Source organism: Muscardinus avellanarius, assembly GCF_963383645.1.
Source record: "Muscardinus avellanarius genome assembly, chromosome: 5".
In the NCBI taxonomy this organism is placed as follows: Eukaryota; Metazoa; Chordata; class Mammalia; order Rodentia; family Gliridae; genus Muscardinus; species Muscardinus avellanarius.
The window spans coordinates 87,653,737-87,675,335 of record NC_137790.1 but is presented as its reverse complement, the minus strand read 5'-3'; the positions used below and the strand labels follow the sequence as shown (position 1 = coordinate 87,675,335).

Here is a 21,599-nt window from a genome sequence, read left to right as displayed (position 1 = left end):
GCACCTCAATGCTCTGCTCACAGGTAATCAGACCCAGGGAACTCATTTGTGTGTTTAGGAAACGAACAAACAAACAAGCCTGGGAGTATAACTCAGAGCTCAATCCCTAGTACTAAAAATAAAACAAAGTATTTCGATACTGGTTATTTATCAGCAATGTTATTTGTACCAATAACTCCAGTTAGCCCACCCTCCTGGACACAGTGATTTATGTAGGTGATTTAGCCAGGCTGAAGCCAAGCACTCCTCTGGCAAGCCCCTCCCTGCTAAAGTCCCACATATTTACTGCTAATTTTTTTTTTTTTTTAGGAGCCAGGGTTGTGGCATCAGATAGACTTCAGGTCAAATATCTACTTTTCCAGGTCTTGGATGTGTATCCTTGGGTCTCAGTTGTCCTCTGCAAAGCAGGAATAATAAGGTGAAGTTATTATTACTAGATTGTTTGTAGTCTTTTTGCTGTAACATGTACAGTTACATCCATAGGAAAACAAAAAATGTTTCAGTGGTATGTGTGTGTATGTGTGTATGTGTAATATTGGAGATTGAACCCAAAGGTACTCTAACAATGGGCTATACATTTATATAAATAAATAAATATAATATAATAAAATATATTTATTTATATATTTATATTTATATTTATTTATTATTATATATTTTATTATTTATATATTTATATATATAAATATATATATAAATATATATATATATAATATATTATTATATATTTATTATTATTTATTTATTATTATATATTTATATTTATTATATAAAATATAATAAATAAATATAAATAAAGGGCTATACATTTAGCCCTTTATTTTTTTATTTTGAGACATGGTCTCCCTAAATTGTCCAGGTTGACTTAAACTTTTAATCTGCTGTCTCAACCTCCCAAGTACTGTGATTATAGGTGTGTGCCACTGGGCCCAGCTTCTTGCTGACATTCTGTCTACTTGTACTTAATTACTAAGGAATGTAGAAGGCTACAACTATAATTATGCATTTGTCCATTTCTGCTTTCAGTTCTTTTAGTTTTGCTTCCTTTTTGAAACTCTGCTGTTAGGTACATATACCATTAGAAATATTTTATCTTCTTAGTGAATTGATTTTTTTTTTTTTATCACTGTGTGAGATCCCTGTTTATACCTGATCAGGAAATTTTAGACTTTTTTTTTTTTTTTTTTTTTGCAGGTCTGGGGATGGAATCCAGGGACATTCGTCCTCTGAGCTATACCCCCTGCCCTATTTTTTATTCTTTATTTTGAATCAGGGTCTCACTAACTTATGGAGGGCCTCACTAAGTAGCTGAGGCTGTCTGCAAACTGTGATCCTTCTGTCTCAGCCTCCCAAATGCTGGGATTACAAGCATGTGCCACCAGGCCCGGCTCTAGACTATTTCATAGAGCGTAATTATTAATATATTTGGACTTAGTTCTATGATTTTACTTTTTCCCCCTTATGTATTTATTCTCCTATTTTTCCTTTCCTCGCTTCTTTATGGATTACCTAATTTGTTTTCTTTTAGAATTCCATTTTAACTAAATCCATTAAGTTTATGGCCACTTCTCTTTGTACAGTTTTTCTTTTAGTGGTTGTTTTAGGGATTGCGATATATACTTCAGTTTTAACAATCTTAAAATTAATGCTTTGTCATTTTAACCAACATGTAGAAAACTTACCATTCTCCATCTCTTTACCTCCCCACTTTGCGTTAGTTGTCATATGTAATACATTTGCGTACATAGAAAATCCTACCAATGTTAGAATTTTTGCTTTCAACCATCATACATACTTAGCAAAGAGAAGAAAATAATTTGCTATATTTACTCAGCTTTACTATTTTTGTTGCTCTTCCTCAGTTCCTGAAGTTTAAAGTTTCCATCCAGTATCATCTCACTTATACCTAAAGAACCTTTAATAATTTTTTATTTTTATTTTTATTTATTTTTATTTTTATTTTTGGTGGTACTGGGGGTGGAACCCAGAGGCTTTCTACCTCCGGGCTACACTCCCAGACCTATTTTATATTTTATTTGGAAACAGGGTCTCACTAAGTTGCTGAGAGCCTCACTAAGCAGCTGAGGCTGGCTTCGAACCTGCATGATCCTCCTGTCTCAGCCTCCCAAACGCAGGGATTACAAGCATGTGCCACCACGCCCGGCTTTATTTTTATTTTTATTTTTTAGTACTGGGGATTGAACCCAGGGGCATTCTATGTTTGAGCCACATCCCCAGCCGTGTGTGTGTGTGTGTGTGTGTGTGTGTGTGTGTGTGTGTGTGTGTGTTACTAGGGGTGGAACCCAGGGGCTTTCTACCTCTGGGCTATACTCCCAGACATACTTTATTTTGAAACAGGGTCTCACTAAGTTGCTGGGAGCCTCTAAGTAACCGAGGCTGGCTTCGAACCTGTGCGATTCTCCTGTCTCAGCCTCCCAAGTGCTGGCATTACAAGTGTGTGCCACATCGCCTGGTTTTTATTCTTTATTTTGAAACAGGGTCTCACTGAGTTGCAAAGGGCCTCACTAAGTAGTAGCTGAGGCTGTCCTCAAACCATAATCTTTCTGCCTTAGTCTCCCAAATGCTGGAATTACAAGTGTGTACCACCACGCCCAGCTCCCCAGCCATTTTTAAATTTTTATTTTTATTTTATTTTATTTTTTGTGGTACTGGAGATGGAAACCAGGGGCATTCTACCTCCGAGCCCTATTATTTATTTATTTATTTATTTATTTATTTATTTATTTATTTATTGTGAGCCTGGGGCTGGAACCCAGAGACATTTGACCTCCGAGCTACACCCCCTACCCTATTTTTTATTTTTTATTTTGAAACAGGGTCTCACTGAGTTGCAAAGGGCTTCTCTAAGTAGCTGAGGCTGTCCCTGAACCAAGATTCTCCTCTCTCAGCCTTCTAAATGCTGTGATTACAAGTGTGTGCCACCACACCCGGCTCTTCTACCTTTTAGTATCAAATATTCAATTTCAATAAAAACAGACAAAAAAACTGTTATTATCAATCTTGATTCTTCCAATCCATGAACATTGAATATTTTCCTGTTTCTTTGGGTCCTCTGACTTTTCTCAGACTTATTTTTAGGGATCAGTGTAAAGGTCTTGACATAGTTTTTTAAACTTATACCTAACTCTTTTTTCTGGTTTGGATGCTATTGTAAATGGTTTTTTTTAGGGCACTGCCTCTAAGCAGTGCTTCACCCCAGTCCTGTGCACCATGACTGGAAAGTTTCTGTTACCATGTATCCAAGTTCACTGGCCTTTCTTCTGTATGTCTAATGTGCTGTTAAAACTATCCAGTGACATTTCTAATTCATATATTTTACTTTGCGACTGTAGAATTTTCATTTAATTCATTCTTGCAGTTTCTAATTTTAACTAATATTTTCCAATTTGTTCCTCATTGTAATCGTGTTTTCCTTACAACAGTTAAACATGTTTATAACACTGGTTTAAAGTTCTTATTGACAATAACATAACTTGCATCATTTAGAAATATACATTGGAGTAATTTTCCTCCTGTTTATAGATCACACATTCCTGCTTCTTCCCTTATCTAGTGATTTTAAAATTATATACTAGACATTTTGGAGCTACTTGTTGAACATCTTTTTTGTGTGTGTGTGTGTGTGGTACTGGGGTTCCTGGAAGCCCTTCTACCTCCGGGCTACACTCCCAGACCTATTTTGTTATATATATTTTTATTTGGAAACAGGGTCTCTTAAGCCAGCGCGGCTGGCTTTGAACCTGCGCAATCCTCCTGTCTCCGCCTCCCAAGCGCGGGGATTACAAGTGTGCGCCACCATGCCCAGCGAACATCTATTTTTTAACTTTCTTTTTTTTTGTGTGTGTGTGGTACTGGGGATGAAACCCAGGGCATTCTACCTCTGAGCAACACACCCAGCCCTATTTTTTATTCTTTATTTTGAAGTAGGGTCTCACTAAATTATGGAGTGCCTCACTAAGTAGCTGAGGCTGGGCACAAACCATGATCCTCCTGTCTTAGCCTCCCAAATGCTAGGATTACAAACATGCACCACCGTGCCTTGCTTCTTTTCTTTTTCTTTTTTTCTTTTGAGACAGGGTTTCCTTATGTTTCCCAGGATGGCCTCAAAGTCTTGGGCTCAAGTGATCCTATTTTCCCAGCCTCCTGAGTAGTTGGGCCCACAGATGTGCACCTTAGCAGGCTTTATCTCTTCTAATAGAGTTTTGGACTTTGTTTTATCAGGAAGTAAGTTGCTGAGGACCTCACTGAGTAGCTGAGGCTGGCTGTGAACTCTGATTCTCCTGTCTTAGCCTGCCAAGTACTGGTATTCCTCACAGGTGTGCACCACCAGCCCTACTGAGGCTTCATATTTTGTAAAGTACTTCTACTTGTGTTGGTTGAGAATGAACCTCTCACAGTTGATTGGTGTGTGTGTGTGTGTGTGTGTGTGTGTGTGTGTGTGTGTGTGTATGTGTGTGTATGTGTAATGTGTGTGTGTGTGTGTGTGTGTGTGTGTGTTACTAGGGATTGAACCCAGGGGCCTTCTACCTCTGAGCTACATCCCAGCCCTCTTTTTTTTATTCTTTATTTTGAAATAGGGTCTCACTAAGTTGTGAGGGCCTCACTAAGTACCTGAGGCTGGCCACGAACCTGGATCCTCCAGTCTCAGCCTCCCAAGTACTGGAATTACAAGCCTGTGCCACCAAACCTAGCTTGATTGTTTTTTCTAATAGTTGTTCTTAATTGGTCCAGCCTCTTGGAGTCTTGTCTTCTGCATGTAGTTTTGTATTTAGATGGGCTCAAAGGGGCCCTAAACTGGGCATGGTGGCCCATGCTTGCAATCCCAGCATTTGGGGGCTGAGACAGGAGGATCACAGTTCACAGACAGCCTCAGATACTTAGTGTGGCCCTTTGCAACTCAGTGAGACCCTGTTTCAAAATATAGAATTAAAAATAGGGCTGGGGATGTAACTTGGAGGTAGAAGGCCCCTGGGTTCCATCCCCAGTACCACAGAAACAAAATAATAATAATAATAATAATAATAATAATAATAATAATACTAAAAAATAGGGCTGGGGGTGTAGCTCAGGGGTACAATACCCCTGGGTTCCATCCCTAGTACTGCAAAAATTAAAAAAAAAAAGAATAAAAAATAGGGCTAGGGGGCCAGACATGGTGATGCATGCCTGTAATCCCAGAATTCAGGAGGTGGAGACAAGCCTCAGCTACTTAGTGAGACCCCTTGCAACTCAGTGAGACCCTGTTTCAAAAATAAAGAATTGCCGGGCAGGTGTGGTGGTGCAGGCTTGTAATTCCCACGCTTGGGAGGCAGAGACAGGAGGATCGCGCAGGTTCGAAGCCAGCCGCGCTGGGATAAGAGACCCTGTTTCCAAATAAAAAGTATAAAATAGGTCTGGGAGTATAGCCTGGAGGTAGAAGGGCTTCCAGGAACCCCAGTATCATTACAAAAAACAATAAATAAAATAAAATAAAGAATAAAAAATTAGGGCTGGGGATGTGTCTCAGAGGTAGAAGGCCCCTGGATTCCATCCCCAGTACCCCCCCCCAAAAGGAGGGGGCGGGGCTAAGCAGTGTTCTGGAGCTTCTCCTTGGCATTATTCCTTTTTATTTGGTAATCTTCCCACAAATTGCAGAGAACTAAGTTGACCTGAGTGCTGATCTCTGTCTTGTAAAGTCAGGGAGATGGTGGCTGTTAAGGCTGTTAAGGCTGGTAAGGCTACACCACCTGACACCACAGGCCAGAAACCGGCTCCAGCTGTTACCCGGGCATATGGGCTTGCCGCATCTCTTTCCCTTTCTCAAGCCCACAGTTCTGTATTGCTGGTAGAACAATAGTTATTTAATGTATTTTATCCAATTTCATAGTTATTTACTATGAGAGCTAATTGAATATCAATTTCTATCATGACTAAAAGTACAATACCTTTAGGCTGATTTTGTTTTGTTTCTTACTTTACTGGAGATTGAACCAAGGCATATTCTACCTCTGAGCTACACCTTCAGCCATATATATATATATATGTGTGTGTGTGTGTGTGTGTGTGTGTGTGTGTGTGTATGTGTATATGTGTGTGTGTATATGTGTATGTGTATATGTATATGTGTGTGTGTGTGTGTGTGTGTGTGTGTGTGTGTGTGTGTATGTATATATTTGGTACTGGGGATTTAACTCAGAGGAGTTCTGCCTATGAGACACACCCCAGCCTTATTTTTCACAATTTCAAACAAATTCTCACTAGGTTCCTCTCACTACATTGTCGAGGCTGTCCTCGAACCTGCGATTCTCCTGTCTCAGCCTCCCAAGTACTGAGATTACAAGTGTGTGCCACCATGCCCTCCAGCCCTATTTTTTATTTTTGTCTTTTTATTTTTGAAACAGGGTCTCACTGAGTTGTGAAGGATCTCACTAATTAGCTGAGGTTCTCTGCGAAACGCAATTTTCCAGTCTCTGTCTCCCAAATCCTAGGATTACAAGCGTGCCACCACCCCCAGCCTATTTTTTATTTTGAAACAGGGTCACACTAAGTGTCAGAGGGCGTCATTATATAGCTGAGGCTGACTGTGAACCTGGGATCCTACTGTCTCAGCCTCCCACATACTGGGATTACAAGCATCTACTACCATGCCCGGCCTCAGCTAATTTTGTATTTTTAATTTTAGGGGGTGACAGAAATGTTCTAAATTACAATTTTTAATGGTACTGCCTTTTTTTTATTTTTTGCGGGTCTGGGGATGGAACCTAGAGGCATTTGACCCCTGAGCTACACCCCCCTGCCCTATTTTTTATTCTTTATTTTGAAATAGCATCTCACCAAGTTGCAAAGGGCCTCACTAGGTAGCTGAGGCTGTCTGCGAACTGCGATCCTCTGGTCTCAGCCACCACACCTGGCTCCCAGCCCTATTTTTTTATTTTTAAAAAGTTTTAGAGCCAGGCGTGGTGGCACACACTTGTAATCCCTGAGCTTGGGAGGCTGAGACAGGAGGATTGCACAGGTTCAAAGCCAGCCTCAGCTACTCAGCAACTTAGTGAGACCGTTTCCAAATAAAGTATAAGATAGGTCTGGGAGTATAGCCCGGAGGTAGAAAAGCTCCTGAGTTCCACCCCCAGTACCACACACATACAAAAAAAAATTGAAACTGGGTCTCACGAAGGTCTTCACAAAGTTGCTGCGGCTAGCTGAGAACCTATAATTCTACTGCCTCACTCTTCCAAGTACTGGGATTACAAGTATGTGCCACCATACTTGGCTTAAATTATGAATTTTAGAGGTGGTTACATGACTATACACGTGTCACGACTCTGAACTGTGTACGAAAACTCAGAACTTTGTGTGCATGTGTGTGACACCGGGAATCAAATTCAGGGATTAGTGAATGCCAGGCAAGTGCTCCACCACGTAGCCACATGCCAGTCCAAAATCAGAACATTTTATTGTGTGTAAATTATACCTCATTAAGCTTGTAAAAAAAAAAAGGCAAAGTAAAGACTTTTTGAAAGGAAGCAATAATATTAAATATTTTAAGCGCACAAAAACATATGGGGACAAATACAGGAAGTGCCTGTATGATTATCACTCAGACTATAAAATGAAACAATACAACCAGAAACTCCCTGGGCTTGCTTTTCTTCTCTGAAGACATAACCACTATCTTGGACTTTGTATTTATTACCCTTATGCTTGTTTCTATCATTTTACTCATACATATGTATCATCTTACTTTATATGTATGCATCTCAACAAATATGGTATTGTTTTCAAACTTTACATAAACCTTTCATCCATCTAGCTCTTTTTAAATGATGCGATAATAAATAGGCAAACCCACAAACATAATTATATTTATACAACTTCTAGCCTTGGGGCTGTACAGCAATGCAACATTTACCAGACTCTCTGTATTTTGAACTAACTACACTTCCCTCAGGAGAGAACGCCAAGGAAATCACTGTCATTTATTCCTCTGCCCAAGGGAAAAAAATTAGCGAACACTCGCTCTTGGCAAGTGGCATGAAAGGCAATCTGCAAGCCTGGCCCTGCTCCAGCGGCTGCAGTGGAGACTCCTGCATGGGAGTCGGCAAAGGTTCGATGTGCCCGTCAGCCTGAGTCGGTGGGTCAACCAGTGCTTGGCCTTAACAGTTTCTGGCAGGAGAGTAACTTGCTGGTCACCCTCTTAGCATCTGGATGGAAGTGTGTCAGGAAAGTTGCTTCCAGCTTTCATATCCATGCTAGACTATTATTAACTCTGTACATCACATAGGAAGTGTCAGACACATCTGTAATTCCTTTTCTGTGGGCTCTTTTTAACTGAGGTCTAAGCCGGGCGTGGTGGCTCATGCTTGTAATCCCAGTGCTTGGGAGTCTGAGACAGGAGGATCGTGCAGTTTGAAGCCAGCCTCAGCTGATTTAAAAGACCCTGATTCCAAATAAAATATAAAATAGGTCTGGGAGTGTAGCCCGGAAGTAGAAGGCCCCTGGGTTCCATTCCCAGTACCACTGGAAAAAAATTTTTTTTTAAATTGAGGTCCAGCCTGATAAGTTGGGTCCTGCACTCCTGTGACTTTGTGTCACGTGACCTCTGCAGGGCAAGGGAGGGGCCGAAACCCCTTCGAGAATTGGGCTTTCCCGTGAGTAAAACCCCCATCTCCCGAGACGCATACCTTGAAAAGGAGAGCCGCGTCCTCCACGCGGGCCCCACGGTGCCTCGCCCTGATCCCCCGGAGAGCCGTGCCATTAAAACTTTACATGCCACGTGTACTGGACCTCTCGTGTTTTTCACATTCCGCCGTACTCACATTATTTTTTATTTTACTCGCATAATTTTTCATTTTACTTAACACAGCCCACACTCGCTGCCCATTCCCCAACATACAAGCTAAGTCACATCCTGATACTAGCGCTGATCCCCCCAATTCAAAATGATGGCTGCCGCTGTTTTTTTCCTTTCTTTCTTTCTTTCTTTCTTTCTTTCTTTCTTTCTTTCTTTTGTTTTGTTTGTGGTACTGGGGTTTGTTTATTTGTTTGTTTGTTTGTTTTGGTGGTACTGGAGGTGAAACCTAGAGGCTTTCTACCTCCGGGCTATACTCCCAGACCTGTTTTATACTTTTTTTGGAAACAGGGTCTCACTAAGTTGCTGAGAGCCTCACTAAGTAGCTGAGGCTGGCTTTGAACCTGTGTGATCCTCCTGTCTCACTTCCCAAGTGCAGGGATTACAAGCATGTGCCACCACGCCCGGCTGTGGTACTGGGGTTTGAACCCAGGGGCATTCTACCTCCAAGCCACATCCCCAGCCCTATTTTTTGGTTTTAATCCGAAACACAGTTTTGCTAGATTGATGAGAGTCTTCCTACTTGTTGAGGCTGTCCTTGAACATGCCATCGTCTTGTCTCAGCCTCCCAAGTACTGAGATTACAGGTGTGCATCGCCGCGCCCGGCTATGGCTGCTTCTTTTGACTTTTACCTGTGTGGCTTTTGTCATTTTTTGTTTGTTTTAGAGGGAGTAGTACTGGGGATTGAACCCAGGAATGTTCTATCTCCGAGCTATGCTACACGCTTAGCCCTATTTATTTATTTTGGTTCTGGGGACTGAAGCTAGGGGCATTTTACCTCTAAGCCACACCCTTACCCCCATTTGTTGTTGTTTGAAACGGGCCTCACAATGTTGCTGACAGCCTTGATAACTACTGAGGCTGGCCCCTACCCTGCACTACTGCTCAGGCTCCCAAGGACTGGTATTATATGTGGGAGCCCATGCCTTGCTTGTACTGTCTTTGATGTAGTACCTGCTTTGTCCCTGCATTAGGTAGAATACGCGCCTGTAAAGCTGGGCACTGTACATGCCAGTTTTGTTTTGTATCCTTCTGGCCTCTCCTCTTACTCTTGGCCTCAGTACCTAGCAAAATGTCTAACACGTAACCAAGTGCTTATTGAATAAATGAGTGAACGATTCTGAAAGATACTGATTTTTGTTTCACCAAATTTGAAACAATAGAAATATTCTGCTCATAGAACTAATATGTAAATAGTATAAAATGTGTATTCCCCCGTTTTTAATTCCAGCCTGGAGGTCTCAACTTTTGGTTCATGTAAATTCTAGAGGGCGAGCCAGGCGTAGCGTCACTAGCACACCACGAGCAGCTTGCAAACAGAGCGGGTCCTTCAGACTCCGTTGTGTTTTCTCAGATCCTTTGCTTATTCTAAGTAGAGTTTCGTTTTCTTTCCATTGTTCTTCTGAGCTCTGAGAAGCCCCTCCTCTGTTCCTTTCTTGATTTCCCAACAGGTCACTTTTGATTACGAGGCTGGTAAATTTCCTGAAATGCCCTGTGGCTGAGCCAAAAGGCACGTAAAGTTCTTAAGCAGAAACAAGAGGGACATCAAACAAAAGAGAGTGTTTTCAAAGTTCACAGACCATGTGAAATTAAGAAATAGTCCCTCAGCCTCCCCCCTTTTTTTTCAATGCTGGAGATTTAAGTGAGGACCCCACCCTGGCTAGGCAGATGCTCTGCACTGAGCAATGCCCTCAGCCCTTTAACTAGCTCCTTCTAAGTCCAGGAGAAAACTTTAAGCAAAATAGGTGATGGGAAGCATACCGACGTCAGCAAACACTCACACGCTTTGTTTTGCATACTGTTCTTTTTATCTCAAGTCAAGCGTAATAAATTTCTGTATCTTTCAGTGAAATCAGTTTCTTCTGTTGGAATCTATGACATTCGCATTAATAAGCAAAGAAGAGAAACATGGTTAATTTGTTTATAATTTCCTTTTTTTAGTATGGGAAATTGAACCCAGAGGTGTTCTACACCCAGCTATACTCCTAGCCTTATTTATTTATTTATTTATTTATTTATTTATTTATTTATTTATTTATGGCACTGGGGATGGAACCCAGGGGCATTCTACCTCCGAGTTACACCCCTAGCCCAATTTTTATTCTTTTATTCTTTATTTTATTTTATTTTATTGCGGATCTAGGGATGAAACCCAGGGATATTCAACCTCTGAGCTACAACCCCTCCCCTATCTTTTATTCTTTATTTTGAAACAGGGTCTCACTAAGTTGCAGAGGGTCTCACTAAGTAGCTGAGGCTGTCTGTGAACCGTGATCCTCTGGTCTCAGCCTCCCAAAATGCTGGGATTACAGGCGTGGTCACCATGACCAGCTTTTATTATTATTGTTGTTGTTGTTGTTGCTGTTGTTGTTGTTGTTGTTGCTGTTGTTGTTATTTGCAGTACCGGGAGTGGAACCAAGGAGAATCCTACCTTGCAGCTACACCCCAGCCCATTTTTTATTCTTTATTTTGAAACACGGTCTCACTGAGTTGCAAAGAGCCTTTTTTTTTTTTTTTTTTTTTGGTGGTACTGGGGGTGGAACCCAGAGGCTTTCTACCTCTGGGCTATACTCCCAGACATTTTTTATATTTTATTTGGAAGCAGGTTCTCACTAAGTTGCTGAAAGCCTCACTAAGTAGCTGAGGCTGGCTTCAAACCCGTGAGATTCTCCTGTCTCAGCCTCCCAAGCGCAGAGATTACAAACGTGCGCCACCACACCCAGCTAACAAAGAGCCTTCTAAGTAGCTGATACTGGCCGTGAACCACAATCCTCCTGTCTCAGCCTCCCAAATTCTGGGATTACAAGCATGAGCCACTATGCCCGCCATAAATTGAGTTTTTCCAAATAAATATTTTATAAGGTATAAAAGATAAATTGATTATATACTTGATGATATACATGATGATTTATGTATAAAGATGATCTCTTCAAATTCTTCAAATTTTGTTTACAGAAGGAGGAAGATTCCAGCCGGGCGTGGTGGCACAGGCTTGTAATCCCAGCATTCGGGAGGCTGAGACCAGAGGATCATGGTTCGCAGACAGCCTCAGCTACTTAGTGAGGCCCTTTGCAACTCAGTGAGACTGGTTTCAAAATAAAGAATAAAAAATAGGGTAGGTCCCCTTTGCAACTCAGTGAGACTGGTTTCTAAATAAAGAATAAAAAATAGGCTGGGTTCTGGGCGGGGGTCGCGGGCTGGGCACGCCAGATGGGGCCCGGGTCGCGGGACTCTGGGCTCCGGCCGAACTGTGCATAGCACGCCAGACCCCTGGAGAAACCAGACCCAGTAAGACGCTGGGTTCTGGGCGGGGGTCACGGGCTGGGCACGCCAGATGGGGCCCGGGTCGTGGGACTCTGGGCCCCAGGCAGAACTGCGAGTAGCACGCCAGACCCCTGGAGAAACCAGGCCAAGTAAGATGCTGGGTTCTGGGCGGGGGTCTAGCACAGGGCACGCCAGCTGGGGCCCGGATCGCGGGACTCTGGGTCCCGGCTGAACTGCGAGTAGCACGTCAGACCCCTGGAGAAACCGGGCCCAGAACAGAAAAAGATAAAGAAAAACATCGGAGAGGTGGTAAGAAAGCCGTCATGGATGCCAGGACACTGGAGATGCAGAAAAAACTTATCTAAATGCACTGGAACTTATGGAAAAATTCGCCATGAAAGAGGACTGCTATTTCTCTATATTGTTAAGAATCTCAGACATCACATATAAGGAGAGAGTTTAGCGGAGACCAAGGAGAAATGCGGTGTTGAAAGAGTTCTTCGCTATGGTGGTGGAGACTTGTATTCAGGAGAAGCAGAAACCGGATCTTACCAACTTTATTTTTTTGGAGAAATTACACCAAATGTCGAATGCTACCATCACGCATGCTTAGGAACACTGGACAACATTCAGAGTGGAAAAAGAGCCTGGGAAGGATTTGAAACGGTGGAGGCAGTGGCAATGCCAGTGGCCAATACTCAGGGGAGGCAGAGATCTGATACATTACACCTGGAACCTTTGAAATAATAACCACAGAGACAGTGATCGGAACCTGCTGAGGGGTTAGGCGGGCGCCGGGGCCAGTGGCCGACATCGGAGCTTGCTGTGAGGCAAGGCCACTACTGAGGCCTCCGTGGCCGGGATTGGAACCTGCAGAGGGGTTAGACCGATGCTGGGGCCAGCGAGGCCGGCATTGGAGCCTGCCATGATGCAAGGCTTGTGCTAGGGCCTCCGAGGTCGGGTCCGGAACTTGCTGAGGGGTTAGGCCGGTGCTGGGGTCAGCGAGGCCGGCATCGGAGCCTGCCGTGAGGCAAGGCCAGTGTTGGGGCCCCCGAGGACGGGACCGGAGCCTGCTGAGGGGTTAGGCCGGTGCTGGGGCCAGCGAGGCTGGCATCAGAGCCTGCCATGAGGCAAGGCTGGTACTTGGGCCTCTGAGGCCAGGATAAGAGCCTGCCGAGGGGTTAGGCCGGTGCTGGGGCTACCAAGGCCGGCATCGGAGCCTGCCTTGAGGCAAGGCCGGTACTGGGGCCTCCGAGGCCAGGATAAGAGCCTGCCGAGGGGTTAGGCTGGTGCTGGGGCTAGCGAGGCCGGCATCGGAGCCTGCCATGAGGCAAGGCCGGTACTGGGACCTCCGAGGCCGGGATAAGAGCCTGCCAAGGGGTTAGGCCGGTGCTGGGGCCAGCGAGGCCGGCATCGGAGCCTGCCGAGGGATTAGGCCGGTCCTGGGGCCAGCGAGGCCGGCATCGGAGTCTGCCGTGAGGCAAGGCCGGTACTGGGGCCTCCGAGGCCAGGATAAGAGCCTGCTGAGGGGTTAGGCCGGTGCTGGGGCCAGCGAGGCAGGCATCGGAGCCTGCCTTGATGCAAAGCCAGTGCTGGGGCCTCCAAATCCGGGATCGGAGCCTGCCAAGGGGTTAGGCCGGTGCTGGGGCCAGCGAGGCCGGCATCGGAGCCTGCCTTGAGGCAAGGCTGTACTGGGGCCTCTGAGGCCGGGATCGGAGCCTGCCGAGGGGTTAGGCCGCTGCTGGGGCCAGTGAGGCCGGCATCGGAGCCTGCCGTGAGGCAAGGCCGGTACTGGGGCCTCCGAGGCCAGGATAAGAGCCTGCCGAGGGGTTAGGCCGGTGCTGGGGCCAGCGAGGCCGGCATCGGAGCCTGCCTTGAGGCAAGGCCGGTACTGGGGCCTCGAGGCCAGGATAAGAGCCTGCCGAGGGGTTAGGCCGGTGCTGGGGCCAGCGAGGCCGGCATCGGAGCCTGCCTTGAGGCAAGGCCGGTACTGGGGCCTCGAGGCCAGGATAAGAGCCTGCCGAGGGGTTAGGCCGGTGCTGGGGCCAGCGAGGCCGGCATCGGAGCCTGCCGTGAGGCAAGGCCAGTACTGGGGCCTCCAAGGCCAGGATAAGAGCTTGCCGAGGGGTTAGGCTGGTGCTGGGGCCAGCGAGGCCGGCATCGGAGCCTGCCGTGAGGCATGACCAGTGCTGGGGCCTCGAGGCTGGAATCGGAGCATGCCGAGGGGTTAGGCCGGTGCTGGGGCCAGCGAGGCCGGCATCGGAGCCTGCCGTGAGGCAAGGCCGGTACTGGGGCCTCCGAGGCCAGGATAAGAGCCTGCTGAGGGGTTAGGCCGGTGCTGGGGCCAGCGAGGCCGGCATCGGAGCCTGCCTTGAGGCATGACCAGTGCTGGGGCCTCTGAGGCCGGGATCGGAGCCTGCCGAGGGGTTAGGCCGGTGCTGGGGCCAGCGAGGCCGGCATCGGAGCCTGCCTTGAGGCAAGGCCGGTACTGGGGCCTCAGAGGCCGGGATCGGAGCCTGCCGAGGGGTTAGGCCGCTGCTGGGGCCAGTGAGGCCGGCATTGGAGCCTGCCGTGAGGCAAGGCCGGTACTGGGGCCTCCGAGGCCAGGATAAGAGCCTGCCGAGGGGTTAGGCCGGTGCTGGGGCCAGCGAGGCCGGCATCGGAGCCTGCCTTGAGGCAAGGCCGGTACTGGGGCCTCGAGGCCAGGATAAGAGCCTGCCAAGGGGTTAGGCCGCTGCTGGGGCCAGCGAGGCTGGCATCGTAGCCTGCCGTGAGGCAAGGCCGGTACTGGGGCCGCCAAGGCCAGGATAAGAGCTTGCCGAGGGGTTAGGCCGGTGCTGGGGCCAGCGAGGCCGGCATCGGAGCCTGCCGTGAGGCAAGGCCGGGACTGGGGCCTCCGAGGCCAGGATAAGAGCCTGCTGAGGGGTTAGGCCAGTGCTGGGGCCAGCGAGGCCGGCATCGGAGCCTGCCTTGAGGCATGACCAGTGCTGGGGCCTCCGAGGCCGGGATCGGAGCCTGCCAAGGGGTTAGGCTGGTGCTGGGACCAGCGAGGCCGGCATCGGAGCCTGCCGTGGGGCAAGGCCGGTACTGGGGCCTCCGAGGCCAGGATAAGAGCCTGCCGAGGGGTTAGGCCAGTGCTGGGGCCAGTGAGGCCGGCATCGGAGCCTGCCTTGAGGCAAGGCCGGTACTGGGGCCTCTAGGCCAGGATAAGAGCCTGCCGAGGGGTTAGGCCGGTGCTGGGGCCAGCGAGGCCGGCAGCGGAGCCTGCCATGAGGCATGACCAGTGCTGGGGCCTCCGAGGCCGGGATCGGAGCATGCCGAGGGGTTAGGCCGGTGCTGGGGCCAGCGAGGCCGGCATCGGAGCCTGCCGTGAGGCAAGGCCGGTACTGGGGCCTCTGAGGCCAGGATATGAGCCTGCCTAGGGGTTAGGCCGGTGCTGGGGCCAGCGAGGCCGGCATCGGAGCCTGCCTTGAGGCATGACCAGTGCTGGGGCCTCCGAGGCCGGGATCGGAGCCTGCCGAGGGATTAGGCTGGTGCTGGGGCCAGCTAGGCCGGCATCGGAGCCTGCCTTTAGGCAAGGCCGGTACTGGGGCCTCTGAGGCCAGGATAAGAGCCTGCCAAGGGGTTAAGCCGGTGCTGGGGCCAGTGAGGCCGTCATCGGAGCCTGCTGTGAGACATTACCAGTGTTGGGGCCTCCAAGGTCGGGACCAAAGCCAGCTTAGGGGTTTGACCGGTTCAGGGGCCAGCGAGACCAGAACTGGGTCCTCCCATGAGGCAAGGCCGCTGCTTGAGCCAGCGAGGTCTGGATCAGTCCACTGAGTAGCCAGGCCACTACTGGGACCATCAAGAGTGGGATTGGTACTTGCAACGCAGCATGCACAGAGAAATATCGCAGAAAATATAAATCAGACGCTTCTCTTAATCAGCAATAACTAGGAGGAAAAGGGCAACAGGAAGAGGTTGAGCTATAGAAAGGGCCCTATAGTGAAGCAACTAATGTGACCAATCAGAGGGTATGTAATACTGGAGGACGGAGCCTCTTTAAAACGCAGGAGGTACATAAACGAATGTATCAAAGTAAATCACCAAAGAAGTGTGGGACGGAGGGAGGGGGAGGGAATGGGACGGGGGCTGGAGGAGGGCTAATTGGATGATGTGTGCTTGTATATCCTCTCAAGTCTTGTACTCCAATGTGATTGATATATGACTACAATGCACCAATTTAAAAAATAAATTAATTAAAAAAAAAGAAAAAAAAAACAAAATAAAGAATAAAAAACAGGTCTTGGGGTGTCACTCAGAGGTAGAATGCCCCTGGGTTCTATCCCCTGTACTGCAAAAAAAAAAAAAATAGATATTGAATAAATAGGTAAAATGGGACATATTATTACAATTTTAATGCTATCACCAATTATAATGTTAATAATATAAGACTTGTATAAAATAAACTATGTATACTAAAGTATTTAATATAAATTGTAGCCCACAAAAAAAAAAAAAAAGAAGAATAAAAAATAGTCAGGGCGCATATCTCGGAGGTCGAATGCCCAGAAAAGTTTCCTCACTTTTTCTGATTGACAGATGATTTCTACTTATCGGAATTGAGATAACTTCTCTCTCTCTCTCTCTCTCTCTCTCTCTCTCTCTCTCTCTCTCTCTCTCTCTCTCTCTCTCTCTCTCTTGCGGTACTGGGAATGGAACCCAGGGGCATTGTACCTCTGAGCTATACCCCCAGCTCTATTTTTTATTCTTTATTTTGAGACAGGGTCTCACTGAGTTGCAGAGGGCCTCACTAAGTAGCTGAGGCTGGCTGTGAACCACAATCCTCCTGTCTCAGTCTCCCAAATTCTGGGATTACAAGGGTGCACCACCATGCCGGGCAGACTTGAGATGATTTGATTCACTTAAATTATATGTCAAGTATACATTCTTTAAGTCTACCAGTTCTTTCTTCATTCTCTGACATATATAATGACTTTATTTGCACTAATACAAATGGATTTTGAATGCAATACAAATTTTCATGACAAGTATTTCAAAATTCTTAGTAAGGTGGCACATGCTTATAATCCCAGTACTTGGGTGACTCAGATAGAAGGATTGAAGATTCGAAGCCAGCCTCAGCTACTTAGTGAGGCTCTCAGCAACTTAGTGAGACCTTGTTTCCAAATAAAATATAAAATAGGTCTGGGAGTATAGCCCAGAGGTAGAAAGCCCCTGGGTTCCACCCACAGTACAAAAAAAAAAAAAAAAAAAAAAAGGAATAAAGTATGGCTTAGGGTATAGCTCTAAGGTAGAATGCCCCTGGGTTCAATCCCCAGTACCACAGGGAGGAAAAAAATCTGTAGGAGCTGAGGTTGGTGGACATACTTGTAACCTCAGAATTTGGAGGTTGAGAAAGGGAGGATCACAGGTTTGTGGGTAGTCTTAGCAATTTAATGAGGCCCTCAGCAACTTAGTAAGACCCTGTTTCAGAATAAAAAATTAAAAGGCTGGGAGCAGGACATGGTTGGGCTAGTACTTGAGAGGCTAAGTTAGGAAGATCATGGTTCGCGGACAGCCTCAGCTACTTAGTGAGGCCCTCTGCAACTTACCTTGTTTCAAAATAAATAACAAAAAGTAAAAGTTGGGCATGGTGGTGCACACTTGTAATCCCTGCATTGGGAGGCTGAGACAGGTTTGAAGCCATCCTCAGCTACTTAGTGAGGCTGTCAGCAACTTAGTGAGACCCTGTTTCCAAATAAAATAGAAAATAGGTCTGGGAGTATAGCCTGGAGTTAGATAGTCCCTGGGTTCCACCCCCAGTACCACCAAAAAAAAAAAAAAAAAAAAAAATAGGGCTGAGGTGCAATGGACCAGCTTGGCCGGAGCAACGGGACCGTTGGGACTGGGTCTTGGAAAGTAGGCAAAGATTCGTTTTTTTCTGTTGCTTCTGCGGCGGACCCCTCTGCTTGTTTTCTGGATTCTCCTCTAAGGGAGATCCGTCTTTATGAAACTTTGATCTACATTCATTTTTCCAATGATTTCCCTTTTTACAGTGAGGGCATAATCCTGGTGCTCTCTCAGCACTACGATTATTAGTTTTCTTATGATTATCTTCACAATCTTTACTCATGTGTCCTGATTGGCTACATGGGAAACACACACCTTTTCCGGCCCGAGGTGTTCCTTTATGAATCTGCTTTATATATGAATTAAATGTTTGTCCCTTCATGACTGCAGCATATGCCATTCCCTGAATGACCACTGGTGAGGCATCTGAAGAATGCCCCATGACTATCTAGTCCTTCTCGCCTTCTTAACCTGGTGAGCCTTTACCAGTGAGTCTGCAGCGCTCTGGCGAGGACCTATCTTTTGCCTGAAAATTAAAGAAATTAAGAAGAGAGATAGCTTACCTTCCAATACTCAGTCTGAGAAGACCACCGGGGGGTCTCGAGCCACCACGTTTGGGCGCCACTTGTGACGGACCAGCTCGGCCAGAGCAACGGGACCGTTGGGACTAGATCTTGGAAAGTGGGCAAGGATTCGGTTTTTTCTGCTGCTTCTGCAGCGGACCTCTCCCTCTTTTGTACAGGGTTTGCTTCAAGTCCCTGTTTACGGTGCTAATGTGGAGATTCATCTCTGGGACTTGGGAGGGAGAGACCTGAAATGATGGACTCAGACAATTGCCTCTCGTGCAACTGACAGTTTATTCTCTAAAACCAAAATCTATACCATTTACCAGTGAAATTCCTAGTAGAAAAGTGTAAACACCAAAGAACCATAGTGGGGTATTAAGTGAAGGACATGTAAATCACCAATCATAAGCAAGACAAAGGAAGGCCTGTGACATAACTGGTCTTGTGATTAAGATCAGCCCCAGATCTTGTGATTAAGGTCAGCCCCCTGGCCTTGTAACTTCCTGACACCTGCCAGGACAAAGGTGAACATAGAAAATACATTTTGACTTTTACAATTTTACGAACAGTTAGCATGAGCTAATTTCTCCTCAATTTTCTCCCATTACCATTACATACATGTACCCATAGCAAAGGAATAAGGGCGATGAATCCATCTTCATCAAATATACAAACAAAATACCACAAACATTCTGCAATTTGCTTTAACCCTCTGATTTTTATCCTGGTCCTTTCTTTTCCATTTGTGATAATCTTAGGATAAACCTTACTTCATACAAAATACTTTCTTATTCTCTCAAGATTTCCTTTCTTTATATCTATCAAAACTTTATACCTGCACACTTATTATATCTGCCTTTTGTTTTGACCTACTAGCTAAACAAAAAAATACCATTTTATAATGTACCAGCAATTAAAAAACCCATTTAAAAAGACTTAAGTATTACTTTAAACCTTATGAAGTTAAGAGCACTTTAAAGCATTGCATTCTGCATTTCCCCAATTTAATAATTGAATTATAAGACATTAGGTAAATATCACTAGCACCTTAAAACCTTAGTTCTGCAAAAGGAATAAAATTTATTTTTTTTATTTATTTTTTTTGGATATTTTTTTTATTGGTGCACTGTATTCATATATCATAGTAGGATACATACTTTTGTAGACATACATGCACACTTTTCCCAGTCAGCCTCCACCCAATCCCCACCCCATTCTCTCTCTATCCCTCCCTCCCATGCTTGGCTTAGTAGTTGACATCTAGTATTATGGCAGTTTATCTAAAATTAAAAATGATAATCTCACATAACAGTTTCATTTGTCTGATACCAAGCTTTTGATGACTTAAAGATAACATTTCAATATTTCTTTTTGCTTTCTTTCTTACCAGAGAATATTTTTTTCTATTTTTTAGGTGAAACTATCATGTATTTATATATTTATTTTTCAGAAAAAAATCTATCCTAATATGGAATATGGACTCTAGATACCCAAAACGATCTTGAAAAAGAACAAAGCTAGAAGATGTATATTTTCTGATTTCAAACCATATAAAGCTACAATAATTGAAACAGTGTAGTACTGTTCTAAAGGCAGATATATAAACAGTTGGAGTTAAATAAAAGCCTAGAGCTAAATTCTTCCATATATTGTCAAGTTATTTTTGACAAAGTTTCCACGAACATTTGGTGGAGGAAATAATAATCTTTTAACTAAATATTGTTAAAAAATAATAATTACATGAAAAAGAATAAAATTGGACCCTTACCTAATCCCATATACAAATATTCACTCAAAATAGATAATAGACCTAAATACAACTCTTAAGACTATAAACTTTTAGGAGAAAATCTGGATCATAAAACCTCACAACATTGAAATTGGCAGTGATTTCTTGGTTATGATTTCAATGACACAGGCAACAGAGGAGTATACAGACTCCCTAAAAAATAAAACAATAAAAAAATTGTATATCCAAAGACAATGTAAACAGAGTTAACAGTTACTAATAGAATGGGATAAAATATTTCCAATTGCTATATCTGAAGGTATATTAATATTCCAACTAGAAATCCTAAAAATTAACAACAATAAAGGCAAACAATACCATTTAGAGATAGGTAAAAGACTAACATAAATAATGAATCTCCACAGATAACCAATCTTAATTGTCTGTTGGATGGAAACTCTTGTTTCTCTGGTTCTGGTGTGTGTTACCTATTTCTTCTTTGTAGTTAATCTCTTTGAGTATTTTCTCTAGTGCTGGTTTTGAAGACATAAATTCCTTCAGTTTCTGTTTGTCATGGAAGCTTCTTATTTCTCCATCTAATTTGATAGAAAGTTTTGCTGGGTAGGAGATTTTTGGCTGGAAGTTGTTTTCTTTCAGAGTTTGGAATATGTTACTCCAAGCCCTTCTGGCTCTCATAACTTGGTTTGGGAAGTCTGGAGTGATTCTAATTGGTTTGCCTCTGAATGTCACTTGGCCCTTTGCTTTTGTTGCCTTTAAGATTCTCTGCTTGGCTTCCACATTGGTCATTTTGACAATTATGTGGCGTGGGGATCCTTTTCTCCGATCCTGTCTAAAGGGAGTTCTATAAGTTTCCTGGACCTTTGTATCAACCTCTTGCTCTATGTTTGGAAAATTTTCTGCTATTACTTCCTTGAAGAGATTGTTGATCCCTTTGGTTTCACTTTCTTTTCCCTCCTCTATTCCAATTATTCTTAGGTTAGCTCTCTTAAAATGGGCCAATATTTCTTCAATATCAGATTCCTGCTGTCGGATATTTTTTTCTAGATTAGAAACTATGAGTTCATTTTTGGATTGCTCATCTTCTAAGAGCGAGATTCTGTTCTCCATGTGTTCTAATCGGTTGTTTGTGCTTTGAATTGAGGCCTTTACTTCATTAATTGCATCCTTTATCTCTTTTTGGCTCTCTCTGAGTTCTTTTCGAAGCACCTCTATTATTTCTACAGTTATTTTCCTGATTTGATCTTCTAGAAATCTCTGATTTTCTGTTTTATCGGGTTCTGATGTTGTGGGGTTGTGAGCATTAATTGCTCCAGTATTATTCCTCTTTCCCATGATTTC

General features: G+C 44.8%; 1 protein-coding gene across 1 annotated transcript in view; it reads right to left on the bottom strand.

Annotated features, from left to right (window-relative positions):
• Window positions 1–18,518: 18,518 nt before the first annotated feature.
• The window catches only part of TRA2B (transformer 2 beta homolog), a gene marked incomplete at both ends in the record, with an annotated part of 65,810 nt that continues 62,729 nt past the window's right edge, over window positions 18,519–21,599 (bottom strand). The window contains one exon of the mRNA XM_080696558.1: window positions 18,519–18,618. Coding sequence (XP_080552684.1) covers window positions 18,519–18,618 — 100 coding nt within the window. The remainder of the gene's footprint in view (window positions 18,619–21,599) is intronic.